We start from the raw sequence: 21,797 nt of genomic DNA on the forward strand, positions 1-21,797 counted from the left end.
GTCTGCAGGGCCAGCGGCTCTACGACGCGTTGACGAGAACGCTGGCTTGGCGGCATGTTGCCCCGGAGCCAGTATAAAAGGCTGCGGCAGTCCGCGCCGGATAGAGGGGCTAGTTTGAGAACTACGACGCCCCAAAAAAGACGCAGCTTGTGCGGCGAAGTAGGCAATACAACCGCCCGCGCGCCTCTGAATAGAGTGCTGCGCGAGAGGTTCGCGGAGTTTGACGCAAACATTACCCCTCATGGTGTGTGTGTGTGTGTACGGCCTGGTGTTTGTCCCTCGGCTTCCTCTCGAGGCGCGCGCTGTTGCTCGATCCTCCTCGCCCGCGGTGCCAGGAGGGGGGGGGGGGGGGGGCAGGGGGGAACAAGTGAGCGGCTCTCTGGCGAACGCATTGGCTCGTAATTAGCTCGCGACTGCCGCTGCCGAGAAGAGGCGACGGAGGCGGCTGCGATGGCGGAAGCCGTTGGCGCCCCGGCGCCGACACTTCCTGACTCGGCGTTCGCTGACGAGCCATTTCCGACCGGCTTCGCAGTTTCGGCAGCTTCCCCCTTCCCCTCCCTCCCCCCTTCGCTTCACGTCCAAGACCTTCGTCCTTCCTCCCCACCACTGTTGGTTCATGGTTCAAACGCCGAGAAACTCCGCCCCCTCCCGACCTCTCTAGCACTGCTGTTCCGTCCCTCCTACACTCATCGCCGCTCACTTCCCCCCCCCCCCCCCACGCTTGTTTGTTCTGTTTCGTTATGGTTTAGTTACAGTTTGTTTATACTCTGCTTCCCTGTCTTGGCGGTGCCGGCCGCTATACAGTTATGGTGTATACACGCTTATCCAAGTTGCTACGCGGCCCGCTTTTGAATGTGCCGAAGTGCCCGTGCTTTGTTGCGGAGCGAACGTCCCTCGAGAGGTTATCTGAAGCTGCTTCCAGTTTACCGTTCTCTCTCTCTCTTCCCCACCATTTTTTTTTTGCTTTTGTGGAGGAGAAAGGGTCATTAGGGAAAGGAGTGTTACGTTCAGGGTGCTTCGTAAGAGATGTCTCAGCCTTTTGTTTTATTCGACTGTCGCGAAGTTAATGCGCGGAACGGGCCCTCTCGCATCGTTGGTTATAAAAACAAAAATTAGGATGTAACGACAACTGCTTCAGCTTCGTACGGTGCCGCGCTAATGGCTGCCAGGTGTCAAAGGATAAGTAATCTAGGGAACAAATGACGAATGCGTCCGCGTGTTCGTGCGTTAGTGTTCGTTTTCGTATTTCTCACTTATCTGCTCTTCCTATATTAAACCTAAAATGGCTAGTATATTGATCTCGATATCAGTCACTCAGGAATTAACGAAAGTTTGAAGTTAACGCAAGCGTGCATGCACATGCATGGCGGCTGGATATCATGTACTCGATGTTCGAAGAAGTGGGAAGAAAAAAAAAACACGTTACCTTTAATCGCACGTGATAAACGGGTCCGCTTGAAAACGCATAACTGTCAGTGTCGTCACGCTTATGTTCAACAGATGCAAACTTAAAACAGCAGTATTCATTTTGCACTTCACAAGGAGAGCCCGACTTAAATTTCGCCTCGCTATATGCAGGTAACTAAACTTTAGAGTCAACCACGTTTAGCCTAAAGCACCGCATGCTTTCTGGAAATAACGTGCAGCAAAACAACCGCTTCTAATATACACGGGTTGCCCGAATCGCCATGCACTGAGCATCTCCTTTCTTCGAGATCAACTTCGTGCGGTAGTCGCGCCGCGCGCCTGGAGCAGTCGGACGAAGCGAGGCCATTAATCACTGCCAGCATTGAAGAAACTGTTTTGTCGCGCAGGGCAGGAGAGCTTAGGCGCATCGCGAACAAAGCAAATGTGCAGAAGCTCTCAGGGCGCGCGCGCAGTCGTTCGTATGTTTTCGCGTCTTTGCAAGGTCCGCGGCAGCTGCGCAAGCACACACACACCGCCGTTCTTTGAATGTCCGTCGTCGCTTGCAGTGTGTGTGCGCAGCGGCTATGCACTGTTCCAGCTTGGCGTATCTTGCGCGGAGAATGGATGGACTCCGCGAGCGCGCAGGTCGTTGCCGACGCACAACCGCGCTTGCGCACACACGCAATCAAGGCAGACGCTGCTTTCAAGGCAAAGTGTGTCGCTTTGAATGAAGCTGCGCGCGCAAGCCGCGTCCTTTAAGATTCGGCAAACTCTATATTATTGCGCTGTTGACCAACTGCACCGAAACTGTACTGTTGCTAGCTCGGTTTTATGAGCTCTGAATTGTATCGTCCGTCACGGTTCTGCCCTTCTGTGGATCCAGGCGTCTTTTATTTTCTTCGTTCTAACATTGTTAGTTGCACGAAGAGTCTTCTATAGGGAGACTGTTTACCTGTGTGAAGTACATTGCAGACACGCTAGCTAGCTTCAAGTAACGATTCTTCTAATAATCATTTATACTCGTCTACAAACATTCCAGCAGCCGGCATGCGCAGTCATGGATTTATTCATGCTGGAGGCGTTTCGCTTTTCCGGCGATATTGCCATGCTCTTGCTATACTACAGGTTCTTCTTCGGAACAGCGCCTACTCGCATTTTTACTGCCTTTACCAGTTACGTGAATTCTCCCATAAAGTACTCGCCTTGCGTTTTAGCTTCAAGTGTGGAGGTGACATGCGTATCTATTTTCCTGTTTACATCTAGAGCGCAGTGTTTCATATTTGTTGCGAAAAAGTTCTCTTCAGCTTGTTTTCGCGCAACTTCCCAGCCTACAAGAAACGGTTCCTCATATCCCAAATACCTTGATCTTGTCTCGCTGGCAGCTTACCGAGACGAAATAAGACGGCCGAGGCCCGCGAGGAAAAAGCTGACGCCGAGACTAACATCCCACGTGCGCCAGTTCTGGAAGGCTGCCACGATACAAACCTCGAAGCAAAAGCCCGTATCTTTAAGGGGGTCCGGATTTATTGTTAAGTGCGCGTGTTCACTGCGCCTCGCAAGTCCAGTCTGCGTGACGGTTGGAAAGAAATCCCGGTCTAAAAAATATCGCGCCCCGCAGACCCGTTGGAAATGCAGGCAAGCGAAAACGCAAGAAGAGACGGGAGTGACGTCCATTATGGAAAGGAATGCATCTCGGAACCGTTCATATTTATGTCCGCGCAAAAGCACCTTGTATCACACTGGGGGACTGTGGCCATGGTGAGCGCCGCCTGGAGCCGCGAACGCCACACGCACGCACAGACACTGCAGGGAGTTGGGGCGACGCCGAGAAGCATCGAGGAGAACAGCGGTGGCACGCTGCATACCCGCGCACTGAGACACCTGGGTCATGAGGCGGAGGGGATGTCCTCTCGGCAGGGGCAGAAACCGCGGGCTTGCTCCAAGCTGAGCCACAGACCCGCTCCGTGCCGGCGACGGCAGCATTGCCCGCCATGCTTCTCTGCTGTTTTCTTGCTCCCAGAGAGTATAGAGTTTGTGGGGGGAGTCTCGGAGAGGCTGCAGAGAGAGTGGGGAAAAGAAGAGCCACGGGAGAAAAGAACAGGAGCGCTTCTTATACTTGCCTTTCAAAAGAGCTCGCAGCGACCATCCATCACAATGCCGCTGCGCTGGACTCTGCGAATGAAAAATGGTGGCTCGGTCGCGATAAACAACTGGCAGGCAGCGCGCGCGCTCTCTCGACGTCCCTAGTCGGCCGCCTGCCTGCCCGGCGCAGCTCGGTGAGCGGGAGAGAGAGTGGTTGCCGCTGCTGCAGGCCGCAAGGTAGACACATTTTTGGGAGCCGCGGACAAAGCAGAATTCGAGACGCTCGTGCAAGCGACTTCGCCTTTGCCAGCTTCGAGGGTGGGTGGTGGTGGGGGGTTGTGATGCCAGGGGGTGCTGCGGGTTGGAGGGTGGCTAGGCAGTGCTACGGCTGCGCATCGCAGAGGGATCGCGGGCGGGCATCGCAGGGGAACTGAAGTGACACACACAGAACGAGACAGCGCCGGTTTGGCCACGGTCTCTTCACCGCTTGCCGCCGCCGGGCTTACGTGTGGCCTTGCCGCTCAGGGCGCGCGCTGAAACTGAGTCCCCCTGCCGCCCTCGCAGCAAGCGCAGGGCTAGGGTGGTATGGCCGCAGGCTTCAACGGCCGGCGGCAAAGCGTGGGGAAGTGAACAAGGGGCGTTAGGAACTCTTCTTTTGTCTGCGGGTGAATTGCGTATAACGAGCGCGAACGCGGCGCAATCGGTCTTTGTGTGCCCTACTCAATGCACAAAAGAAGCATCTCTTAAAGAGCGCGCTCTGGCGGTGACCCTCCACGAGTTGTGCGTTTGGTTTTCGTTTCGAACGGTGGTGAATGGCCTCAATGACTGCCGCCCTTGTGGAGTGAAGTCGACCACTGACCAGCTTAACTGTCTGAAACCCGTTCCACTTTCGTTCCTTTTAGCCTGCATATGCACGGATGCAGTGCACTGCTTTCTGAGTTGCACACACACAAAATATAATAGAGACGCAAGTGAATGTTCTTTACCTTGTCTGCGTAATGATATCCGGCGAGCTGTGGATGCTAACCAAATGTAAAGGATGCATACGTGTGAAGCGATAAAATAACAGCTACGAAATATAAGCTTAAGAAAGCCATCGAGGTAAGCCGGGCACGGGGGAAAATAGCGTTCGGTCATCTCTGCTTCCGCTTCGTTCAGCGCTGTAGGTCAAGAATGCAGCGCACGATCTTTAAGACGCATGGCCTTCAATAAACGTTCGTTTGGATTAGTCGGTTTGGTAATTTCATCCGACTGCCTGCAAACAATGTGCGCATTATCACCGCGACTTCGTGCAGAAAATAACATCCCCTTGTTACTGGTACATTTTCTTCGCGTGTGCCTTACAGCAAAGTACCCATTTTATTAAGAGGGAAGCAACGGGAGTTAATGGTGATAAAAGCGAAGTTCCCATATTATTATTATTATTATTATTATTATTATTATTATTATTATTATTATTATTATTTCATTACTTAGAATACCGTTAGCCCTTTCGGACTGTTACAAGGTGGGAATCAGACACAGAAACACAAATGAACAGTTTTCAAGTCAAACAGCACACAGGGTGGTATACGATACAATAAGCAAAATATTGACCTTCAGAACGGATGAAGTGCGACTGGCGTAAGCAATCACGCATTCTAGACCATCCTGCCGCTGAACAAGGGCCGCACCGAGACCAACGTTACTGGCATCGGTGTGCAGTTCCATGTCGGCCTCTTCGTCAAAGTGGTCAAGTACAGGCGCACATTGGAGACAGGACTTGAGTTCCGTGAGGGCTCTTTCCTGGTCTTGACGCCAAATGAAGGGTTCAGCATCTTTCGTCAGGCGGGTCAGAGGATTGGTGAGCTTGGAGAAATTGTGAACAAACCGGCGACTGTGTGGCATTACTCTCTTTTTCGAATGGAACCTCTTCTTGGTCAAGCAGTTTGAAAGCTTTACGAACAGAGCTTCCTATTTTACAATTTGGAAACATATATTTCACTTGTGCCGCGAAGCGAAGTGACACGCAAAGGTTTCTATGTGCGTCAACAACAGATTTGGAAGTAATGTTTGGGGCATGCGGCAACATCAACGAAAAAAAAAGACAAAATAAGGATTCTCCCTGCGGAAAAGATAGCATAAAGAGATATTGTTGATTACCCTTCTAGATATCCTATAGTTACGCGCGCGTTGAGATTTTACGTCTGTGGATGACGTTGTTCATGTGGGATCCCACAGTTTTTGTTGGCTTGTAAAATACTACCGTGCTTTTTTTTTTTTTTTTTGGTGGGGATCACTTGATCAAGTGTCGTTACTTGCGGCAAAGTGAATGTAGGCTGCGTTTTTATGGAGGAAAAACGCTAAGGCGCCCGTGTGCTGTGCGATGTCAGTGCACGTTAAAGATCCCCAGGTGGTAGAAATTATTCCGGAGCCCTCCACTACGGCACCTCTCTTCCTTTCTTCGTTCACTCCCTCCTTTATCCCTTCCCTTACGGCGCGGTTCAGGTGTCCAACGATATATGAGACAGATACTGCGTCATTTCCTTTCCCGCCCAAAAACCAATTATTATTATCTAGGAGAAAGGTATTCTGCGTGTATCATCCGGCAGCAAAGGTGAAGTGTCGAAATTTGACGTAACGCGTCGCACCAGAAATAACCTCCGCATTCATGTGCTAGTCGCGAATGCTACTAGTTACGTTTTTATAACTATAACCCCCAGCAAGTATCTTTTCAGTCGGATACTTATTGACCGTTACACCCCTGTCATTGAAGCCGCCACATCCGTCGCGTGCAGGTTACTTTGTAGCGGTCTACTGGGAAACTACGCCTTGCCAACAGTAATCTTGATATAGGGGATCTGGAAATAAATAGTATAATGAATATACTTACGTGCCCGCAGAGAGCGGAGCGACCAATACGAGCGCGCTCTGCGAAATCAGTCTCGACCGGTAGTCGCGTCTGATCGATCTGCTTTCAGAGCCCTGCGCATATAATACTCGCATTCGCCGTCAGTGGCGAGCGAACACAAAGAAACATATGGCACCGCACCTTCGTCGCTTCACCGCTACTCAGCCAATCAGTTTGCCGCGCGTGTGCTGCAGCACAGGCAACCGGCGCCGCGTGCGTGATGCACTGCTCTCCGTTGTGCAGGGCGCCATCCATCTCTGGGCATGCGAGAGCGCCACGCCAGTTGCCGCCGCCGCCGCCACAAACAATCGCAACGAGCACGCAGAGAGCTTCGGCGAGACCGTGCAACCGTGTCCGCCGGCTGTTTATCACTCTTCTCCGCGTCCATACATACATACGTACGCACGAGCGAAGGGCTAGGGCTTCCACACGCTGCCCAATCCGCCGTCGCACGGAGAACAGCACTCCCTCTCCCTCTATCCCCCCCCCCCCCCCCCCCCTACCTTTCCCCTCGCTACTGAACCGCAGCTCCAAAACAGCTCCCGGATCGATCATTTTCCACGCAGTCCCGTGCGTTATGCTGCTGCCGCGGCGGCGGCCTTCCAACGCACGCACTGACACGGTTGCTCTGAGACGATGGGGCTTCCCCCGAAGGCAGCCCGCGGAGATGCAGTGTGTTCCCCTCGCCGCTGAAAGAGGCGTCTCAGCGGTCGCTCCTGGGCTGCTGCTGTTGCATGCTGCTGCGCATGCAGCGTCCGAAGCGTCCGCGAGGAAGACGCCTTCAGTTATCGCTGCTCTGCTTGTGCTGTCCTTCCCGGCTATCCAGCCAGCTACACGCTCTTGTCCCGCGTCGCCACGCAGCCGCCTCTTCTGCCCTCGCCTACGCGCCGGCTTGCGACTGGTGACGGGACGGGAGCCTGCAGCCGCTCGTCCATCTTCATCAAGCGTCAGTCGACCGCCTGTCAGGGCACCCGCTGTGTCGGCGCTCTCGATTGGACGGGCCCGAGCTCACAACGCGGGCCGGCATTTTCCCGCGCTCGCCTAGAGGGCCCAGTCGCCGCGGCTGCTAAAAACGTAGCCGCGCTTTGGTCCTCCCTTGTCTCGCTTGTTTTCTCGTGCTTTTTCTTTTTTTATCTCAGTTCAGTGCTGAGGAGGCCCACGTTTGTGGAGCGCCGGGAAGTGCAAGGCTTCGCTCCATTTACGCCTCGCTTACGTCGGCGCTTTCCGGGCGTGACTTGTAAGACCGTAATCACTGCTATAAGCCATGCCGGGATGCCGAAGGCCTCTTCTTTTTTTTACGAAAAAAAAAAAAGTCGGGTCAAGGTGGCTGGCGGCAGCTGTTTTAGCAAAGTTCAACGAAGACTAGCAAACTCTTAAGGGCTGGGTGTTCACTTTCAGGACAAAACAGTACACATGGAATTCAATATACGTCGTCCGGGGTTGAGAACAGCTTGAGAACGCAGTATAATATGGACCGTTTATGTAATGCATTCTAGTAGCCGTTACAACTAAAACAGAAAAGCCTCAACCCAGACTATGCTAGTCAGCACCCTCTCCCCGCTGATATTAATAGAGTTGGCGACGCCTACTACGAGTCGTGCCGCCCGCAGGATTAAGCTGGTTTCCTGGCCTCTATGCCTCCTATATCGGCCACAAAATTAAGTGATAAGCGGCACAGAAGCCTGCCTGGTGCTATGTGGTCCATAAGCGCGGAGCTTTAAGATTGTTCTAAGCAGGCATACACGCCGCTGGTTGGTTAGAATTGCCTCCACTTCAACATTGTTCTCAAATCAGCTTCCACGAGCGCGACCATTTTCTCGAGAACTGCGGCTTCTGTTCTAAAACGGGGCCTTGCGGAACTTCGGTCCTGTTTTGTGCGAAATGCTTGAAGGCAAGAGCCAGGATCGAGGCTTGGGAAATGGATGCCTTGTATAATTCAAGAAGCTAATGTACAGCGCGCAAATAAGTGAACATGGATCTCTAGGCATAACAAAAATCTGCGCTGAGCACTAACTATGCTTGGCCTGTGAATTCCAAGCTGAAAAGGTTTCCGGACTTCCTGAACATGTGCACAGGACGGGCAAAAAGAAAATACGATAAAACTTAACCACGCCTTTGCACTGTGCGTGTAGACGCATACGAACGTGCCAAGGGGCAGTTAGGAACTCGTAAAAACGAAGCTCGCGTGCCTGCCGAATCGGTGCGAATGCGTGCCGAAGAGCGCTTTTCTCTCCCATGTCCGGCGCTCCGAGCTCTTTTTTCCGGCCGTCTCAAATTACAGTGCGCGCACTGCTCTGGGCAATTAGCAGAACGAAACATTCCAGAGTTCGCACTGCCAAGACTTGTCGCCGCCGCCAATGCCGTCCTCGGAAATGAGATGCGCATTGAATATGCATATACGCCTTCGCCGGCTATAAAATGACCGCCACCGCCGTTGCTAGGGGGCGTGGGAAGGCAGTGGCACTGTTGGTGCATGGTGTTCGGGCGAGGCCCACGTGATCATCTTGCTCGGCGGCGTCAGGCCACCAGTACGATCTCGCTTCGATCTGGAGGCAATTTTCTCGCGACATCAGTGTAATACAATAAAAAAGAAAAATGAAAGGCTCGCCTCTCGAGAATTCGTTCTGAGACCAGCCTGCATGGAGCATTCTCTAGACGCCGCCGCCTAGCTCTCTTCGCGATGCAAAGCCACTCCTTTCTATCACGCCCGTGCACGCATTATTGCGTGGCTCGGGCTTGCGCGAAGGGCGTCGAGCGGTTGGGGGGGGGGGGGGGGGGGGGGGGATGCTCTCTTGTAACTTGTTTCTTGCTGCAGCCCGCCTTGATTTCCCCCCCTCATCCCTCCCCTCCAGCGGTGCTGGACTGAAGCCGGTCAACGCACTCTGTCGCGCGCGCCACCTAGCAGTGGCTAAATGAAAGCCACCGGAAATTCCTAGAAGCTGAGTTTCGGGCCGTCCGTTCGCCTCGGGGCCCTTCGGATATGAACAGTTCGTGATCTATTAACGATCCCGGCAAGTGACGACGCCGGAGAGTGCGACGCGAAACGCTCCAGTGGCTGTCTCCCGCCAGGAAAGAGAGAGAGACGGAGGATGTGGAGGAAGGTGGCGAGTGCGAGTTGGGAAAGCTTGTGGAAGCAACAGCGGCAGCCACTGCCCAGGGCACAGAGCGCTCTGCTGCGCAGCAGCAGAAGCCCATGCGAGTACAAATAGGCACAAAAGTAAAAGAAGGAACAGGGGGAACGCGCCTCTGCTGCGGGCAGGGCGAAGGAAAAAGCTCTCGTCTGGAGACCGGTTTCTCGGCGGCGATGCATCAACCCTCGTGAATGGTCAGAAGGGCGGAACACGCAATTATTACGGGTTCATTTTCTCGGGCTGAGGTTAGTCCAGGCGAGCGTGTCCGACCAAGAGAGGAAGGCGAGGCTTGCAAGCCTGCGAGCGAGCGCGCGCGAAGCGAAGCGGCGTGCGCCCGTGCCGGGGCAGCCCCCAACCGTGCTCGCCACTGCTGATGCTACCCCCGCGGGCTGCTGCTCCATCCAGTGACGCGCGAAGCTGCTGCTTCGTGAGGTGCAGCAGCCCGCGAAAGGCAGCGCGCCTATAGCGTAGGTGCACGCGAAAATGCGCCGACGGCGAGGGGCATAAAGTGTTGCCGTTGCCCAGACGAAGGAGGCAAAGACACCGACCGCCGTGCCGGCGAAGGGCGGACGAATGCTTTTCCAGACAGGCTCGGGGCAAGTCAAGCGCAGTCTCTTCCCACCACAGACTGATGCAGCAGCATTTGGGAGGGGAAAACAAAAAAAGTACTAAAAATGTTCCGAGCGAGAACAGAGCCGTTGGGCGCGCTGCATTCGCTAGTTTCCGTCGCACCGTCGCGACTGCGAAACGACGGAGCCTCGCTCGTTCCTTCCCTCTTCCTCGTTGACCTCCTCTCCTGACCTCCTTACCCGTTCTGCGTCTCGAAGCTCGCGCGGCGGCGCACGGGTTGCGCGCTGCTTTCATCTTTCTGCGTTGTGCCCCTGGACTCCGCCGCCGCCAAGTTTTCTAGCCGCCGCTACACTCTCCTTCCGAAGATTAATTTCTCAAGATTTATACGGTCGCGACCTGCGCCGTTTTTGTTTACGGCCGGGCGATTGTCTCCGACGCCGCCGCAGCCACCGGCACCGCGCGCGCCGCGTTTCTGGCCGCCCTTGACGTGCGCATAATTTATTTATTCCGCCATTTACAAATTGCGTGCCGCGCTTAGGGTAAACAGCTCTCTTCCTGAGCAAAGACGCGCGCCTCTTTTCTACCCTCCTTTCGCTGCGATGTGTTGCCGCGCATTGGGCTTGGTTTCTCTGAATCCATGCGGAGGTAGTTTCCTAGTTTTTGTTTTCTTATTGCCAGATGAAAAGCTATTCGTCTGTCAAACTGCCCATCCGGGTTTTCCTTTGTGTTGTTTCTAAAAGCAAGAGATTTTGAACCGCGCAGGCCCTAGAACAACCGTGGGAATGCGAGGAAGCCTTGGTAACAGAACAGCCAGTTGAAGTTGTTCGCAGGCACGGTGCAAGAGGAAACGCCTGAAAAATGTCTTCGTGTTCATTGCCCCTAGTTGTTCGCAAACCATCCGTGTTTAATCAGCTTGACCTTTCGCTATCACGGCCAATATCTCGAACGTAATACTTGTTTGTGAATAGTTATTCGTTCATTGGCAACAAAACATTTGGAGGACCGAGTTTACGCCGAGCAGTATACTATCGAAGTTATTTCCTTTCTACTCTTTATGTACAATTCATGTTCCACAAAATCAGCGTTGTGCGAAAACATTTCCATCGTGTCATGGCGCATGTACTGGAACATCAAGTGAATCGCAAAACGCGCCGTTTCAACATTATTCGGAAAATGTTCATGCATACACGTGCGCTGCGTAATGATATCCGCATGAAATATAGATCATGTTTCATTCCTCACTTTATCCGTCCATCTGCCAGAACCAAGCAAAATGTGGCCCACCCCAAGCAAACTAGAAAATATTTATAACTAGCAGCAGTTTCCATTACCTTAGTTGTCTATGGTTATGAACCTTAGAGTGTCGCATGTGATTCCTTATTTCGTTGCCGGTGTCACAATTTCAAGTGGACTGAGTGTATAACATAGAACTTGGTGTTGGGCAAGTTGGTTCGACATGATTCAAGCAATCTGCGCCGAGACAAAGAATAATGGCGCAACACACTCGTAAGGCGAGTGTCGCAATACAAACGGCAGCTAAGGTGTTGTCACACACATTAAATACCTGCGGTCAAGCAGTAAACATGTAGAAAGGGTTATACAATCATGCACAGCCCATCAGGACACACGCTGTACCATTACCGTTCATGCCAACTCCTTTTCCGATAACGAAACTCAGGCATTGCTAATGCAAGATTCGCCTCGCTTTCGGATTTCCACATCTTTAAGTATTTCTCTTTTTATTTGGTTTTCGGCTCTTGTCAGTACGCGGGTCTTCTTGAAGTCAGGTTGGCATCCATGTTTTTTGCAGTGTATGCTTATACTGATGCTTATGCTTGTGCTTATGCTAATGCTTATGCGCCTTACATGCGTGTTGCCCGCATTATTTTTGTTTCGGCGCCAGTTGCTTGAATCGTGAATATATAATCACTTTTTGTGATGATCGTGTTTGCAAATCGGGTATAAAAGGCCTTCATGCGAAGCCGCCAACTTGCTAGTACTTGAAGACATGTTCATATTCGCATATATGATGTATATGTAACTCTGACGAGAGTTGCTCGCTTCTGCGCTGCATTATTCAAATGCAACAACGGTCCACGTATCAGCTAGTGTACCCAAGGTTAGGCCCACCTTAGAGACGTGTTCATATCGGACAAAACCGAACAAGAAACCCTTCCTAACTTGGCAATCCTGCCCGAAGAAGAGACGAAAGAGGGAAGAGTGCGCGCATTATAACTTCCTTACCACAGAGACAATTTTATCTGCTTGTCACAAAAGACTTACATGTACATCGTGTTACAGCTTTAAACATATGCATATCGCAGAACATATACTGATAACATTCACAGATATGCTGCAAAGTGTATCCGTTCCCCAAGAGACAGGAAGCAACGAAGAGTTGTCATTTTTTAGGGACGCTGCTGTACGTATACCCAGCTGAATTTCACAAGCTACAACGCAGAGGAGGTGCTATAGAGAGAGAGCGAGAATGAAAAGGAAACGCAGGGAGGTTAACCCGATGTGAGTCTCGGGTTTGCTACCCTACACTGGGGATGGGGATTGGGGTTAGAAAGATGACAGAGAGGAAAACGCAAAATAAAAATAAAAAAGGGAACGTGCACACATGGAGACACACACACACAAGGCGTTCCAGTTAAAGTCTTTCACAGAGGCCGGTAGATTGTAAGAAGCGCAAAAGCGCTTGCACGGCCTTCTTCTGCGACGGTAGGTCCTTTCGATGTTGTAGAATTCTTGTTTCGGATAGCGGTTTGTCGTCCAGTTGGTCAAGTTCGTGGCTAAGGCATGCCCTCTGTGGACTGTACTGCGGGCAGGAGCACAATATATGGCCAATTGATTCTTCATGGCCGCAGTGGTCACAGGTTGGGGTGTCGGTCATCCCTATGCGGAAGGCATAGGCTTTAGTAAAGGCAACACCCAACCAAAGTCGATATAAAAGCGTGGCGTCTCTACGGCGAAGCTGTGATGGCGCTCGAAGACTTAATGTTGGATCAAGTGAGTACAGTCGCGTATTTCTTAAATGTGGCTCATTCCATTGCGACTGGGTGCACTGCCGAGCAAGTAGGCGGAGCTTCCGTGCCGCGTCAGTTCTAGAAAGAGGAATTGGGACGTGGCGCTCCTCAGTATGGGCTGAGCGGGCAGCGTGATCCGCCCGTTCATTGCCGATAATCCCGCAGTGACTTGGAAGCCACTGGAACGTTATTTCATGGCCGGCATCACTTATATGGTGTAACTTCTCTGTAATATGGAAGATTAGTTGTTTGTGCGGTCCGCGTCGTAGAGGGGACAGTAGAGACTGCAATGCCGCCTTCGAATCGCAGAATATTGTCAATTTGTGTGGCGGTTCGTCACCAATGTGATGAAGGGCAGTTAAGAGCGCTGCGAGCTCTGCTGCCGTCGATGTTGTCGCGTGGGTCGTCTTAAATTTGATCGTTGTAGCTTTCGCTGGAAGGACGATTGCCGCCGAAGGTGCTATAACTTCATATCTTGTTAAGCGGTTAAGCAAGCAACTTATCTGGTTAAGAAAGGGGATGTTTAGTCCTGAGCATTCCACCAACTTGTTATGGCTTAGGAACCACGTGGACACGTACGCATCCATTCTTCTTGTCGTCGCGCGAAAGGCGAAAACTGCGCATTATGCACGCCCGGAATGGTCAGCCGCAAGTAAAAAAGATACAAAACAACAACACAGGTGCCGTCGCGGAAGATTTCTTTTCGCAGGAAGACGTGCATGCTTTCCTTTGCAAGGACACGCACGCTGGCGGTGGTCTGTCATTTAGCACCATTAGGCGACGACCACACACACGCACGCACGTGTATACCTGTGGTCGCCATATATACTCCGCAGCGCGCATATGGTCCCGACAAAAGCGTTTTCTGATGAGAACCCCCGCATGCAGTTCCTCGTGGAGGCAGAGCAGAGAAGAGGTACTAACGTTCTTTTCCTTTCTTTTCTCCCTCCCCCACCTCTCGCGTAGACGGCGTGAACGCCATGGGTGAGACCAAGCGGCAGCGGACGTCCTACACCCGGTACCAGACGCTGGAGCTGGAGAAGGAGTTCCACTTCAACCGCTACCTGACTCGGCGGCGGCGCATCGAGATAGCACACGCCCTGTGCCTCTCGGAGCGGCAGATCAAGATCTGGTTCCAGAACCGGCGCATGAAGTGGAAGAAGGAGCACAAGATGGCCAACACCATTCCACCCCAGATCCCGCAGGTGATCCCAGACCACCATCCGCACATGCACGGCGAAACCAAGGCGTAGGCAGGCCAGTTGCTGCCATTCTCATAACAGCGTTTGTTTGCCCGTACCCCCTCCTCCACACCACACCACCACCACCACCTCTACACTCTCTCTCTCTCTGTTTCTCTCTCTCCCGTCTCTCGACATGCCCGCAAGACAGAGAGGAAGAAACACGAGCAAAAAAAAAAAAAAACGAAGGGAAAGGATATGTGAAGGGAAGGAAAAAGAGATCAGTCGACAGACCCGCCTCGTTTGTTGGCTCGTTCGCTCGTTTTTTTTTTTTCTTAAGGTATTCTTCTGGAATTAATGTCTTTGTATTACGGTAATAAACGTTTTTTTTTTCTTTACGTTCGCTCCCTCCAACACGTAGGTATCGCGCGCGCGCGGTCTCAACACGCGTCTGTACGAAAAGACTACCCCTTAACCCTCTCTGATTACCGGAATTTCTCTCATGCAAGGCGCCCTTACGCTGGGTAACATTCGAAAATCAACCAGAAGCCCTCGCATGACCAGAGGATACCGTTTGTGTGTGCGACTGCCTGCCGGTAGACTCTCGTGCAGTCATGCTCTAAGGTCATTCGCTATTCTCGTACGTGTTACGTTCATACTCAGGGCTAAATAATTCCTTCTGGAGTGGTCGGATATGCAGCCAGGTGTCAAAATTTTGCTCGGCTACAAAGTAAAAGCTCGCCCATTCGCAGAATTTCTTCGTCTACATAAGTGCCGCTCACAAATGGCAATCATGTCGGCGTATTGTGGCAGCGCCCGGCGCAGTATAAACTGCATTCTTAGGGTCCAATTTCTGATCGTATTTAACTGATTATAAACCAGTAAGCTGTGATCGATTCCGAGCCATCCGCGCGTTTGCTACTGGAACCAAACTAATATCGGATCGAGCGCATTTCCAAAATTAAAGAAAAAATTAATAAACAAAGCGATCACAGCGCCGCACCGCTCCAGGTTTACATTGCAATACTCACTCCTTCCTTGTGACGAAGGGTAGCGAATGTTCCTCTGACGCGCATGCGTTGGCTTCTGAGTGCCAAACCATCTCTAACCGACAGCTAACCCACACTAACCGCCTTTTCTGGAGCCGATGTCCCTCTGCCCCACCGCCCTCGCTTGCTTTCGGCTGCCATGTGCTAAAGAGCTTCTTCTTTTTCACTTCTCACGGAGGAAAGAAACGCTTGTACACCACGACCAAATACGAAAAGCACGAGCGAGTTGGCGCCGAAAAGAAAAAAAAAGTTAACCACCCGCCGCCGTGTACATAACTATTTCACCACCTCTCAAACGTATAACTAAACTAACTACAGGCGCGAGCTTCAACGAACACCATCTGGCGCCTGTTCTCCGACAAGACCTCCCGCGTTGCCTTAAGTTGCTTCAAAAAACACACACAAAAAAGCTATGTAATTCTGCCTGCAAATCCGGCACCCGAATTCCCGCTTCTCAAAGTTCACCCTGCTGGCGGTTTGGAAACTGGGCTGTAGCCAACATGACGAGTCAGGCGAATATCCCATCTGGAGGAAGTGTGAATAAGACGCGTCTAAGTTGAGCTGACAGTCTCGGTACTAGCTCAGGTTTCAAAGCTGTCATTCGGCATGTATAATTACAGAAGACTCCAAGTGTCAAGTTTAACGCTTGGACTTCTTCAAGATGTGCAGTCTGTGGCCTCATAGGGTGATGTCACAGCTGGCTCAGTTCCTGTCCAAATCCTAATCAGATGTTCAAAATATTGGGCCATAAAACGAAATTTACAATTCGCAGGTTTGTTTTACACACCGCTAGCATAATGCCGGATGAGTTCGTACAGTCTTCGTCTATCCGAAAAAAAAAAACTTTCTTTTTTCTTATTCACAATTCCTAGTCGCGGCTAAAACTAACAAAACGAGCACAACTTTACAATAAATCCTCCATGCGGGAAGCCGGAGGACGGCTGTCATCTCGTGCGGCGTGTCTCATACCAGTGAAGCAAAACACCATTTCGGGAAACAAACAAACATGAGAATAACAACGACTGTCTTATCTACGTACGTGGTGATCGACATACTGGGCAAAGCAGAGCTAAGGCCGGATTCCCCTTCGAAATTGAACCGCAACACAAACGACAAGACGAACGAATTTCGCGAAAATCGCGCCTCTCAAAGACGAAGAAGCAAGAAAGAAAAAGTGCAAGCCATCGCTGGAATCAGCAACTTCCATAGTGTATCCGGTCAAGGAATAGCTTTTGCCCAGAAGTGCATGTAGCGGTCACATGAGCAAGTACCACGACGGAAGGAGAGGAAGATAATATATCCACCCTGAGAAAAAAAAAAAAAGAGGGAATCCACCATCAAAAAACTCACAATTCACGACTCCTGTGGCATCGACTTCCGCGAAGGAGACGAAAACGTGACCAGCGGACGTTGTGTGTGCGCGAGGAGTGCTGCAACATTAGGCCTCGTTCAGCCAACGTCTTTGTCGGGACTTCATCGAGGCTTCGTCGAAGGCGTGGACGAAAAACCGTGCAGAGGAAAGACAAATGGAAACGAACAACGTGGAAAAGGCTTTCGTCGTGAACACGCCTTTCCTTCCAGCAAGGACTCTGTAAGCGTGCGGCGGAAGCGCATGTGTACGTCTCAGTGTGTTCTCCAGAGTGCGAGTCCAACGTGGGCTCCAACGTGTCCGAAACCGGACTCAAGCAATCCCGGCGACCGTCTTTCTACTCAGCGCATCGTCTTCGCCTTGTCATCCAAAAGGCATCGACGCTTGGTCACGTGATCGAAGTCAATACCCTCGGCCTCCCTCCTCGAGTGAACTTTTCAGGGGAAGGAGGTGCAGTGAGTCGAACACCACGCTGTTTTTTTTTTTTTTTCGTCCGCACTGTGTCCTGTGAAACGCGCGCCTGAAGAAGAGACACGCGAGCGCCCCCACCTCGAAACGACGACGATGACGACGACGCTGCAATGTAAGAAGCCGTACGTGTTACACATTGCACCGGCAGATGGCACCACCGCAATATTTGCGCGCGCGTGTGTGTATGATGTGTGATGACACCGCTGAAACAAAGAAAACTAAGAAGGAAAATATATTTATATATATAGTGTGTATGATCTGTAAAAAAAAGATAAAGAAAAGTTAAAAGAGCGAGAGATCCAAACAACCAAAACGAGGAAAGATTTAGAAAACAGTTACATACACGCGCACACACACATGCATGCACGTTCGCACACACAAACGCAAAGAAGGAACTCGCCAAGGCACGCGGCGGATGGTGATGGTGTGACCACGAACTCTACACAGCCTCATCCGCTCTCTCCTATCATGCGACACCTCGAGCGTCGCCTCGCGTGTCTGACGTCAGCTGCTGACGTCATCGCGGCGCAGCCGCAGCGTTCGACCAACCATCAAGGGCCACGGAATGAAGAAAGGAACTGTACTCTCGTCTACGAGGTTCGAGACTCACGCGCATTGGGTGATGATGCCACGACATTGTGGACGCTGTGTGAGTCGCGGTGCCTATGTGTGTGTTGTCTCCTCAGGCGCAAGCGGAAACGACGCGGATGTGCAAAAAAAAAAAAAGCGAAGAGGTGGAAACGGAAGTGCCGCAGAAGGTGTAAAGCAGTGAGTGTTCGGTGTTTATCTAAAGTGTTCGCATGCAAATACTGCAACAGACTGGTTGGAAAGCATTGTACCGCGTGTTTGCCGCACTGCTGAGATCAGGAGATGAAAAGATAAGAAGCAAAGATAAAGCGAGGGTAAAAAAAGTTGAACGCAGTCGAAGCGCGAGCATCTTTTGGAAGACTGATGGAAAGCTCATTTTAAATCAGATGAAAGTGGAAAGTGAGTGTTTCCCTTTGGTTCGTTTTTGATTAATAAACCCACCTAGAAGAGCGTAGTAAGGAGGCAATTATAGCTGCGTGGTTGTTTTCTGGAACCGTTGTTGAAGGAAGGCGTGTTGTGAAGGTTATGCTTGTGGTTAGGTTCAGTTCTTGAGGACACGAGCCAACTCCTTCATTTTGACATCCATCTCTCAGAGCAATTGTTTTCACTTGTTTAACAAGTGTGTTGAGTGTGCGTACTTGTGTGGAATGTCGAACCTGTGTTCAGTTTGTTTTGTGCTCGCGTTATTTCTTTTTTTTTTTTGGTCTCTCAGGTTCTACGCCTACCACCTAACACTGGTGATTATTATCCAACAAGAAGGAATGTACAATACTGATTTTATTTTTACACTTTCACATGTTACCTGGAGCATTCGGTGAAATCCCAATACGTTTGTGTTAAGAATGTGGTTGTGAATTTCTTGTGTACATATTGTTTATGTTTTTATACTTGCGCATTTTTTTTTTTTTCACCCCTTAAGAGTGTGTGAATATGTGCTGCTCAGTTATAGTGGTTGGTTCAAGTTTATTTTTATTCTCTTTCGAGGAGTGAACCGATGATGACGTGTTAAGAGTCATGTTAAGAAGGAAACAAACGAAGAAAAAAAAACTGTGTCGAGACAAATGTATGTTCGGAGGCAAGGCAAGCTAGAGAAATGTGGTCCGTGCCATACTGTTCTCGATTTGCTGATCTCTCCTTATAGTGCTAATTTATTGCGTTTGCATTTACCGTGACAGAAGGAAGAAAACCGTTTTGGGCATTTGCTCAGCGAAACGCGGTTTTCATTAGCGCTTCGACCCGCCTGCATAAAACATGCCGCGGCGTGCGATTGGTCCATCCAGCCCATCCTTCGGCAACAGCGGTTGAAGGGACGTACCTGCTTTTGAGTCTACAGACACCCTCTTCGTAGAAACATCATACACTCCTTCATACACAGTGTCTCCCGCGGCATCCCCACGAGAGGCGCGCTTACATTGATCAACTCACCGCACTTTTGTTGATGCATTGCACACTAGTTGATTTGCAGCCGTGCCCAAATTTAAGCAGGCTGTGCACAAAATTTCCCATTATGTTTTTCTCTTTTAACGTATATCTGCAGAAGTGCGTTCATTAACGCAGATGGGGTATATTTCTCCCCACAATTAGCGCAGCGGTGAACAACAAAAACAGAGAAAACAAGTCGCGCATACCCGACCGCTGATGCCGAGCGCGCTCCGCCCGCTTGAAGCGAGGGCGGGGTCGCGAAGACGCCGCCCGGTCGACCAACCGCACGCCGACGGCAGCCCATTCTCACACCGCTTTTTGCTTGTATAGAGAGCGCCGCTGGCGTGACGAATCCTCTCGACCCCGAATTATTTGAAGAAGGAAAAACCTGAAGTCAGTTTTTTCAGATATAAATATATAAATATATATATGTATACACAAACATTACTATTTATGTAGTGCTTTCCATCCATGTTCATTTTAGCGGGAGGCGTACGAAGGCAGCGACGCCGCAGGCAGTCCTTTGTACGGCCGCGATGCTGAGGGGAGCCCTTCTCCATCCTACAGACAGTCACGACTCGCCTGTGTACTTGAAATACGCTTAAAAGACAGGCGCAATTGTTGTACTCAAAACTGGAATGAAAAACACTTTGGTCAGTGGAGCCGTTTCTGTGCTCGGAACTCGGCTTAGAAGAGGTGCCGTTGCCTTCAGTATTAAAATACGCCAAGTGGCACGTTAATGAAAATTCGCCTTGATGACAGCCAGGGCTGCCCAGAGAGCGAAACTTCTAGGACCTTCTAGGGATTTTTAGGCTGTTGACGTAACGCCTGCGCTGCGGTCAGAAAGAGAGGAAGGCGCTGATAGTGAGCGGGCTGTGGCGCCACCTGGGCTTGATTCAGAGAAGCCACCCTCAGCACCGCGGGGCGTCGCTGTCGAACCGGTGTAAGGTACGGTAGTCATTGAGAAGCAGCTCGTGGTTCTCCAACTGTGCATGTCAGCGACCCCCTAAGCGGAGAAGTTGGCCAGATTGATAAGGACGCGGCTGCGGAGCACCCTGTCTTCTTAAGGAGCAGTGTACATGTTTTAGGATTGCGTATAGTCGCCAGCAGCAGCAGCAGCAAGCAGTGCGCGCAGTGATGAGCGGAAGGCTCGATATTTTTTAGACTCAGCAGTCGGCGAAGAAGGAAGGAGGCAAAAGAGTGTTTTAGCGTCCGTTGTCGTGCGTGCGTTTACCGAGTTGCCGCATATAGAGCCTGCCCCCCGCTTCCCCTAGCGGGGAAAGCTCTGACGTCAGGTATATAGGAACGACAGGTGAAGACGAAGGAATCCTCTGTAGCGAGCGAGAAACCGTGCAAGAACAGACTGGGCCTTTTTGAGATTCTCTCTGTAAATATTTGATACCCGCCATCAGGATCGCCAGCAGCTCTATACTTATAAATACCGCATACACACGAAACACGCACCACGCATAAACACCCCGCGAGGCATAATAAGTGTACACATGACATCAAAACAGATAGGGGACATAGAAAGTAACGCGCGCGTCGCTGCATCGACACCATGCATCCATGTCGCATTCCATTGTTCACGCGGAAAAACAAGGAACTCTGTATTGACGTGAAGCCCTACCTTTTGTTCTGTCATAATTCATGGTGTTGTACCTCCCCACCCTGTTTGCCCCGGTCCCTATAGCGTATAGTGAGTCACCGCGAAATGTATGTATGTTTTATTTTTCTGTTTGCGCGCGCGCCTGATGAGATGCAGTCGTGTGACAAAAGGCATACTCAGTGAGCAAGCAATTAGCTGCTGGTGCAAAGAAAAAATAAAGAAAAGGAAGTTGTCGGGTTGTGGTGATGAAGGCAGTGGTGGCCTCTTTATCATGTTTTTTTTCTTCCAAAGTGGCACCACGTTTTGTGCACTGAGTACGCGGATGAAGAAGGAATGTCCTATCGCGACAAAATTACACGAGTGGAGTGAAGAAAACAACAACAAGAAAATGTCCGATGCCTGTTAATGTACTCATACGTTGGTGATTTCAAGCAAAGCCGGGTCGTTCTCACCTTCTTGCTATACCAGTGCATTACTTGGAAGTCATGAACTGTGTATGAACTAAGCTGTCATTAAAATGTGGTTGATGTCACGGATCACTGTCGCTGGTGCCTAACCTACGCGGTGGACCGAAACAGTCCGCCATGCAGAGGTCTCCGTGGGTGTCTTGCAGTTTACCATTTTTCTACAACTCAAGAACGAAGCGGCTTCTCCCCGTGAAAGGGCCCACTTCCAGACATTGGCGTCGGCCGATCCTCATGTCCCTGCTGGCGTGACAGCGCAGGTAGGACAATGCAGGGAGGAGACTATTCCATTTCATCTGCCTCTCCCTGCATTGTGTACGCTAGCAAGGGTCATAGAATCTGCCGACGCCATTGGTTGGAAGGAGGTCCTTTTACGGGGGAAAAGCTTTGAGTTCTTGAGTTGTATCCGAATACATCATGGCATGCTTGGCTATGCTGCCTGTGCTCTAGTTCGTAAAGTTGTCGATAAACAGACAAACCAGAAAATATGTCGCCGCCAGTAGCACATGTGCTGCATTGCGAAATGCCAGCAAAT

At 51.0% G+C, this 21,797-nt stretch overlaps 1 protein-coding gene across 1 annotated transcript in view; it reads left to right on the plus strand.

The window, feature by feature from the left end:
• LOC144093838 (uncharacterized) overlaps window positions 1-21,334 on the plus strand; it is a 65,188-nt gene extending 43,854 nt beyond the window's left edge. Inside the window, exon 2 of the mRNA XM_077627557.1 lies at window positions 14,076-21,334. Coding sequence (XP_077483683.1) covers window positions 14,076-14,362 — 287 coding nt within the window. The 3' untranslated portion in view covers window positions 14,363-21,334. The remainder of the gene's footprint in view (window positions 1-14,075) is intronic.
• Window positions 21,335-21,797: the final 463 nt, after the last annotated feature.

This window comes from Amblyomma americanum, chromosome 6 (genome assembly GCF_052857255.1).
Source record: "Amblyomma americanum isolate KBUSLIRL-KWMA chromosome 6, ASM5285725v1, whole genome shotgun sequence".
Classification (NCBI taxonomy): Eukaryota; Metazoa; Arthropoda; class Arachnida; order Ixodida; family Ixodidae; genus Amblyomma; species Amblyomma americanum.